We start from the raw sequence: 9007 nt of genomic DNA, 5'->3' as shown, positions 1-9007 counted from the left end.
AAAACAGATTGTATTGAAAGAATATTTGTCAAACAAATGGATGAGAATTGGTGTCTTGAGAAAGTCACACTGATTGCCAGTTGTTACAAGCTTGACATCACGTCTTTTGTCTTTATTTAAAATGAGCTAGGGGCTGATTTTGGTGAGCAAAAACATAAAATACGTATAGATAAATATGATTTTTCCAAGTGTCTGTTGTCATTGTTGACGCATTGGTAAAGAGACATCAGAGCAGGTCTGATAAGCCAGACACTGCCACAAAGATCCCCAAAGCCTTGAGATAGGGCTGTCACCCTCTCCTTTTGGCGTAATCTCTCCCACCGTGGAGCTGGCATGTCTGCGCGGATGAAATTGAGCGATAGCTGTCCGCTCTTATCTGACAGGATTTGGTCCGCTGGGAGAGATTTGGCTGCAATGGGAAATGGAGGAAGCACAGTGGAGCTGACCATAACTCTCTGTATGGTATATTCTGGTGACCCCATGGCTCAGTCAGCACAGTACAATCACAGGAACACACACACACACACACACCACACACACACCACACACACACACACCACACACACACATAGTAGAGTCCCGGAACTTCTGGCTGCTAGAGATGTTACTGTGTTATACTGTAGGGAGACCACCGGAGGGAGGGAGAGGGGGAGGACAATGTGTTGCAGGCTCAGCTGCTCATGAGTATTCTGGCTTGCAAACTACTGCAGCTCCTTCCTTCCCAAAAAGCAGCAACCCAAGGAAAACTCCTCTCCCCTCCTCCTCATCCCTCCTCCCCCCTCATCTTCATCCTTTACTCTGAGTCAGCAAATCTGACCTCCCCCTGATGAAAGATGAATACCCGGCTGCAAAGGAAGGAGAAGGAGGAGAGGAGACCATCAGAGACATGGTTAAAAAGAGGCTTTGAAGGTCGAGGGGGGGATGAAGGTGCAGTCTGCCTGCATGCAGCTTAAACACTGCCATAAATATTAGTCATGCACACATACACACATAATCTGACTGCCGGCTCTTAAAGTGGAGCCAAAGAACCAAAAAAGAAGAAACTAACATCGATATTTCCTGTTACATAAATTGCAGCCTTTTTTTTTGAGAGAATGCCTAATCCATATGGACCACTGTGATTAGTTTGTCTGATTACTAAGAGAACATGTGACAGTAATGATGTATATCACTCTGCACCGATACCTGCTTGAATTGATGAGTGATTGACAAAAGATTTAGTCAGCAGATTCCAGCCCATTTATAGATCTGCTGATTAACTACTTCTTGAAAGTCTGGTTTCAGGTCAGACACAGGAACCTTCACATACAGCAAAGTGGGACTGTCACTGTCACTTGAATAGAACAGGGCTATTGTTAATGTTATTAGTCACAGCTGTGCTTTGCTCTGTGACGAGTCAAAGTGTCTGCTGTGAAAAAGGCTGATGAGATAAACCTCAGTTTTCCTGGGAAGTGCAGAAGAAGCTAATGTTCTGCACTTAATTTAGCTAATGGAGGAGCTTGTTTGACAAAGGAAGGACCGGTCGATCAGCCATTTCTGTATTATCTTTTTATGAGCTTTAGGCTAACATCTTTGAGCGACTGTGGCTCTTTGGCTCCGCCTACAGGTTTTGCCCAACCAATGAGATCATTTCTACCTCTGAGAATTTTTTAAAGGTCAGTGTGTAAGATTTAGGAGGGCAGAAATAAAGTAAAATATGCATGTTGTGTTTTTATCTACATACACCGTGGCAGCCGCTGTGTTGAACCGCCATGTTATAGTAGCCCAGAAGGGAAAAACCACAAACTGGCATTTTTTTTCTCTTTTTCACGTGTTCCGCAGCCACTGTGCATTCTTTTGTGCGTTTGGAAGAGTGGTCCTTTAAAGCTGTAATATATCTTTGATGTGTACTCTAGGTTATGTAACTAAGCAAGTTCTAACCTTAAACCTTTTTTCAGCTTGGGGGCAGTGCAACAGGTTGTAACTGACATTTGAATTATTATGTCAGTGTTGGGTTATATAAAGTTTAATGTGCTATCAAACAGCATATTTACATATCCAGCAGATATGGAAAAAAATTAGAATTTGCAGTCACCAGATGACTATACGGTCTATTTTTTGCTCTGCTTTTGGTCGCCACCAACTCCAGAGGGAAAGATATGGCTCTTTAGCTGTTCAGGTAGCGAAGTCAGTTAATTATAGCTTTTAAACAAAAAACAGCTGCCTACTGTCTTAAAATGAGAGCCGTGAGACTCAACCGAAAAAGAAAAGTTGCGGGCCATAAAACCAAAACAATCAAGAGTTGGGTGATAATTCTCTGCGACTTTGTCACTATGAGCGACCCCTTTTTTATACACATGTTCATTTGATCAGTTATTATTATAAAAAATATTGATTAGTGCAGCTTTAAGTTGCATTAAATACACTCAGTTGCCAGTTTATTAGCTAAACCTAATGTTGTCTCATAGAAGAGCCCTGAAATATAGGAATATATGAATTATATATTTTCTTATATTTCTAATATTTTGTCCACTTATTAGAAACAACCCTGTTCAACTCAAAACTCAATAACAGTTTCAACAAAAACTGAATGTTATAAGCTTCATAGAGGCAAACTGTATTGTAGGGCTGTGTATTATACTACAAGATGTGCTTAATAAACTAACAAGTGCTTGTAAATCTTTTTTTTTTTCTTTTCCCAAAATATGCTATCTAATATTCTTTTATATTGGTTACATCAGCCAATTGTTGATTACAGGATGGAGTTCATCACTTGCAATGCTCTGTGTTTACCAGAACTGGAACCACAGCAAACTAATTGGAAAAGATATTAAAAGGTATAAAGCTCAATTAGGAGCAGCCATCTAAACATTGCCACAACACTGAGAAGATTTTGAGGTTTGTCTTAAATGCATCAGACCCTGTGTACAGACATCCAGCGCAGTCAGGACACCTCCGTCAGGTCTGGATGGCCTGTTTACAGCCAGGTTTCATTTTTATAATGATGATTAACGTGCCACATTCCCCACAATATGCATCTTGTGTAGTGTTTCCCGTCAATAGCGTTTCACCCGGGGAGCTGTAACTCTCATCGCACCAGCTCTTTCCATCTCCCTGTAATTGCTCTATCAATTCAATGAAAGAAAAAAAAAAACAACAACAAAATGAACTGCCCTGCGCCGTGCACGCACAGCTCATTTAGCTCTGGGCGTAATGAGAGCTGTTGCGTGAAAGCACAATCAATTTCTAATGTGCTGGTTTACAGCACCCACCAGACTGACAGCCGAGCCAATACACGACAAGAAGTTTAATGGTGTTTTTTGGAGCAACAGTCTACAGCGATGCATGATGGGAAAAACAGGACTCAAAAAGAGCGCCCGGAGCGGCTCGGAGCAATGAGTGTGTCAAAACTGCTTAGAGGAAATTGGCAGGGAGAGATGGAGGAGCAGGGATGGCTGGGAAGAAAAAATTAAAGGTGACTCAGTGATGAAGGGCTTTAGTGTTAAATAAAGAAGTCTGTCACAGCCTTATAACACACACACACGTACAACGGAATATTAAACCCAGAGACACTAGTAGCGCTGCAATAAAGATACATTAACTATCATTAAATATCAAGTATAAAAGCAGGCATTCTTTACAGTGAATACATCCCCTCGCAGTAACACAAATTTTCCCCATAAAAAACAACAACTAATCATTCCCCCACAACTGTAATAACCAACCAGTTGATACTCCAGGGGCCCCTCCTCCCCTCACAGAGCAGTTACTATCAACAGAAAATGAATCCTCAAAGAGCCGTTAACATCATCTGCTAATTTAACATGTTCTATTAGACGAACACCAGAAAGCTATTTAAGAAACCCCGGGAACGGCGTGCACCGTTCACAGAAGAGACGTGAGAGAGAGAGAGAGAGAGCGAGAGAGAGAGAGAGAACAGGCTGAAATCAAAAAGAAGCTGGACACAGGACAGAGGGTTAAGAGTCACTTCATGCAGAAAACATTATACAGAGGGCAGTTGACACTAGCAGCTGTGCTCCAGGTTTCAGAGGAGCCGTGTCACTGTGCAGCGTTCTCCTCCTCCTCTTCCTCCTCTTCCTGTTGGCTTTTCTTCTGTAGAGAGGATGAAGAACAGGGGAGGAGATTAAACTTCTAGATGTACTCTCTTTTCCAATTTTAAATTCTAACCATGCTTGAGAGTCACACTGGAGAAAAACACCTCTGAATTTGTGATAATGACATCCTACAAAAAATAAATAAAAACACACAATTGTAATAAAACCTGCATTATGTTCAATATCAACATTTGTAATAGTCCTACTCTCTCTAATATCTGCGCATGGCAAGATTTTAGTTCTGGTTGATATGGCGACACCTGTAGTCACTGATCGTAATGCTGAGAATGTCTTCATAACAGAAGCAACAGACTGCCATTTGAAACAACACGTAGCTACTCCATCAGAAATATGACAGGAGGAGACGAGCAACCAGTTTTTTAGTCATCTCTGTAGCTCTACTTGTACCGATGCAAATATGTTTCCTCCTCAGAATGCCTGGGAGTTCTTGATGATGTCATTATGTAACGAATGGACGGAGCACAAATGAAGTGAATTTTATCCAGTATGTTTATGTGTCTTTTTCTGTGAACCCCCTGTGCACGGGCATGCCATTTCTAACCAGCATGGAAGTGGCGGACCCTGCCACTGACACTGCAAACTACTATACAAAGAGGTAACTACTAAGTTTATATACATTTAATCGCTTTTACAGAATAGATGCCAGCCATAAATATTATGTTAAATAATAAATATATTTTTTATTATATAACATTGAGTATGATGTTATGAAAGTCTTAAAGGCTGAATGAGTGGGATTTGTCATTTGTGGTTTGTAAACACAACAGTCAAAGCTGGAACCTTCCTCCCTGGATAAACGACATCAGAAGCGCATGTAAGCTCCCTTTTGGATGCGTCCTAAAAATCTGGCACGTGGTTTGCTACGTTTTCCCACCCTCACACCCTCCGTGCTGTAACTGGTCCACTGCCCAAATTCTGACGCCCAGAAACGTCCCGCACACAGCGGAGAAAGACAATGCAAGCAGAGGACAGGGTCTCTCAGATAGACACCACCACACACTCATAGTGGGTTGTAAGTGATGAATGAGAGGGATTCTGTATATTGTTTCTTGGGAAAATCCTACTCATTCTGCCTTTAAGGATTATAACCTCAATGGAAGGATAATGGATACAGCTGTGGTTTTGTGAAGCAACGACAAAATATCTGCAGCTGATGGGCTAAATACTCTTGAATCGCAACAATAAACAACATCCTACCAGTTTGAGGAAGTCGATGAGTTTGTAGGCGTCTTCTCCGGTTGAGAGGTCAACAAAGTCCCGTGGGATTCTGTAGCTCAGACAGGGACTGGGCTGAACCGTCACTTCGCTGTTGGTGTAGCGAAACGCCGGGCCTTCCTGCACATGCAGAGGAACCACAGTTACAATAAAACTGTTTTCAGCTTTAATTGATTTAAGCAGGGCTCAGTGTTACTACAAAAGGTCAAATACAAACACAGCTCAGTTGAGCTTTTGTCACTGCCCAAACGGCGAGGTCTTTTGTACTTAAACGCATGTGTCACAATGTCTGACCTGCTGCTGGGTGATTTCCCCACCGGACCTCAGCTCCTCCCAGCTGAACAGCAGCGAGTCGGTCACCTCTCCGAACGGGTTCAGGTCTATCAGCCACACCCTCCCCTGCAACACACACACACAGAATACATAAATGCAAACTTAGTGTGCAAATGGCATTTTTGAAAATAGACTATAAAAATGTATCTTGTGTGCCTACCTGGCTATCTCTGTAGACATCAAACACAACTGTGAAAAGAAAAAAAAATACAGTTTAAACAACTATACATATGTACATTTACATTATATACAAGCATCTACTAGTTTCACAAAGACATAAGTTAAAATCACAATTTAGTGACAAATAATGCCACATTTAATCACATGTTCTCCTTGTGCTAAGCTCTGCAGAATAAGGAAAAGGGATTTGTATGCTCACAGTCTTCGTCCAGGAATTTGTACTGGATGTGCTGGCTGAAGAATTCCTGTATGGCCTGACAGATCTGCTCCTCCTGCTTTAAGATGTGCTGGTAATACTGAGTGTAGTCTCTCTGGGAGATAGCTGGGAACAGACACACACACCATCAGTGGAGCCCAAATTGAATTTTATAATTGTTTCTAAATTAGCCTGCTGAGTAAAAGTACAGCTCAAACATCATATCACTGTTATATCACAGCTTTTCTTTTTTTCAAAATAATTCCCATATCAGACGTGTTCGGCTCAGTCTGCTGTGTAAAAACAGCGCCCTCTTGCTGTTTTGTGCTGTAAAGCAATCCAGCATGTGTCCCTGCTAACTGACCTTGGAGGCTCACAATGTAAAATGCAATGGAGATGCGATGGTCTCTTCGGATAAAACCAATTATAAATATCTCAACATGTTCCCTAAATGTTTGGGGACGAAGCGCAGAAGAAGACCGGTGACACGAGTGTGAGGTTTTACCGATCAGCTTGTTTTCTTTGACAAAGCAGCGAAACTCTCCGCCGGGAATCAGCTCGCTCCACTTCCTCAGGACCAGCTGAGGACAGAAGACGACACGGTACATTGGGAAGTGGGTGTGTGTGTGTGGACAAATACAACATGAAGGATTTGAACAAGGCCGACTAAGTTTGACTAGTTTATATAACAAAGAATGTATAAAAACAAAATCTTTCGAAAATGAATAGAACACTATAACACATTAAAACACACTAATGGCATTAATCTTAAACTATCATACTGAGAACCCTTTGGAGACACTGCTGTGTGTATAGTTTGTCTTTTGAAAGTTAAATACCTCATAGTTTATGACTGGATCTGGGGAGTCCTGGTCACTACATACAAGGAATCTGCACAAAGAAATGAATGATGGTTACAACAGTGTAAAACTACAGTGAATGTTCTGTAAGCACCACAGGGGTTTACGGTCTCCACTGTAATCAGGACAGTCGCACTGCAAACACCTCGGCTGCTGTGTTGCTCTCAGGAAGTTTGAGAGAGAAGTTTTTAAATGAGTCGAGCAAACAAGCATATATCATAAAAACTGCTTTCCGTGCACTGCAGTAAATCACTCGCTGCACTAAATGTTTACCATGCAAAGCAGAAAAAAAGCGCGGGGCATAAATCTACATCACAGCTATTTCTCCAGCTGCCATGTGTTTTACTGCTGATTGAAAGTGGCCCGTGTGCACCACCAAACAAGGTTCGGTTTTTTTTTTTCCATCCTTGTTGTCATCTAAATGCAAAGTATGTGTAAGTGTGTGTTGATGTTGTTGGACAGCGAGGCTTACGGCTGCGTGAGGTCGTGGGTGATGAAGTCTGAGCTTTTGAAGAGCAGAAATATATCACTGAGGCTGTGACACTGCAGAGAACTGTTCAGAGCGATCCAGTTGGCATCCTGAAAGGGACACACAGACATAAACACACACACACACACACACACACACACACACACACACTTGTTAAGTTATGCCTCAATTCTTAATGCTGGCAGTGTTAGAAGAAGCAGTTGTTATTCTTCTATATACTGAAAGTACAGGGCTTTTAGCCAACCAATCATTTGTTTATGCTACAAATAAGTCATGGCAACACACTTTTCTAATGAATTTAACTAGGAAAGCACCTTTTCTGGTTACATTTGAGTAATTGCAGATACCGAGTTCTAACTATGGCCGTTTTATTTTCATCAGAAGTTCATAACTTGTGTTAAAGGAGTTACTTTTCACCACTGCACATCTGATACTGGTATCTGTGTCTGTGTCTGTGGCCTCCCTAAATGTAACACTCTACCTTAAAATAAAGTGGGCAAACAGTTTATAATGTTTCTTAAGCGGCTGAGTGCAGGATTTTACCCGTGGAGCACTCCAGTTGAGTTTGGGAAAGACGCGCCCACCCAGGGCGTTTATGGCCTCCAGCACTTTAGAGGTGAATTCTGGGAACTCAGGAGCCTAGCAGACACAAGGCCACATCGTCACATCACCACATCACAGTCATAATTATTGCATGTTTAAAGCTGTGGAACGCAGTTTTTTCATATCATTGGATAGAAATGCCATAATAGCCTTTCAGAATATTGTAAATCAAGCAGTCTGAGGGAAAACTAGACATCTGTGTCTTCTCTTGGCTCTGTTTTCAGGCTTTAAAAAAAAATCTAGCCTGTGACAGGAGACTCTGGCCAATCACAGGTCAATTCAGAGAAAGGGCGTTCCTGTTGGTGTGCATGGTTTGCATTGTGTATGTTCAAACTGTCTACCCCAGCTTTAAATGATAGGCATGGCACAAGCATGGAGGTGATCTGATGCATATTTCTGTCAAACGCAGAGAGCGGTACTGCATCATAAAAGTGAGGAGCAATACTTAAAACTGCAGTTAAAGTTTTATCATCAGGTGGGGAATAAACCCTGATGTTTGTTGGGCCCTAAAATACAGACAGTGCATCTTGATTAGAAACAGTGAATGGACTTACAGTGACAGTGGTGGTTGTCTCATCATCTGACCACTAGACGGAAGCAGAGGACAAGAAACATGATCAGAGGGTAAAAATGAACATTAAATTCAGTTTTAATTACTGTTTCACCTGACAAAGCACTTACAAGTAATGTGCTACAATGTTACAATCAATGTTTCATTATAAATAAAATCTTTCATTTTTAAAATGGTTGGGCCTGTGTCCTATAGTTCCTACTTTTTGGAAGTGCCTTTGAGGTGGGTCAACATACACTGCCCTGTCCCAAAGAAAAAAAAAAAAAAGCCGCACTCTTAATATTTCGCTGGACCCGCCTTTTAGCTTTTTTTGAGTTAACGGGCACGGCACTTCAGCATCTGGGCGTCATTCTGATAAGCTTCTGCAATGTCACAACATTTATTTCCATCCAGAGTTGCATTAATTTCCCACCAAGAGTGGCGCAAAGTCTTCTCCAGCACATC

At 41.7% G+C, this 9007-nt stretch overlaps 1 protein-coding gene across 1 annotated transcript in view; it reads right to left on the bottom strand.

The window, feature by feature from the left end:
* Window positions 1-3271: 3271 nt before the first annotated feature.
* cdc123 (cell division cycle 123 homolog (S. cerevisiae)) overlaps window positions 3272-9007 on the bottom strand; it is a 72227-nt gene continuing 66491 nt past the window's right edge. Inside the window, exons 2-11 of the mRNA XM_035673698.1 lie at window positions 8547-8579; window positions 7933-8028; window positions 7372-7478; window positions 6879-6930; window positions 6545-6620; window positions 6043-6165; window positions 5824-5852; window positions 5625-5729; window positions 5313-5450; window positions 3272-4092 (exon numbers count right to left, since the gene is read on the bottom strand). Of these exons, the coding sequence (XP_035529591.1) occupies window positions 4039-4092; window positions 5313-5450; window positions 5625-5729; window positions 5824-5852; window positions 6043-6165; window positions 6545-6620; window positions 6879-6930; window positions 7372-7478; window positions 7933-8028; window positions 8547-8579 (813 nt within the window). The 3' untranslated portion in view covers window positions 3272-4038. The remainder of the gene's footprint in view (window positions 4093-5312; window positions 5451-5624; window positions 5730-5823; window positions 5853-6042; window positions 6166-6544; window positions 6621-6878; window positions 6931-7371; window positions 7479-7932; window positions 8029-8546; window positions 8580-9007) is intronic.

The sequence above is a fragment of the Morone saxatilis genome, unplaced genomic scaffold (genome assembly GCF_004916995.1).
Source record: "Morone saxatilis isolate NCDOM2014 unplaced genomic scaffold, NCSU_SB_2.0 Contig3, whole genome shotgun sequence".
NCBI classification, from domain to species: Eukaryota; Metazoa; Chordata; class Actinopteri; family Moronidae; genus Morone; species Morone saxatilis.
Note: the sequence above shows the minus strand (reverse complement) of the source record. Positions and strands in the feature narration are given on the sequence as shown.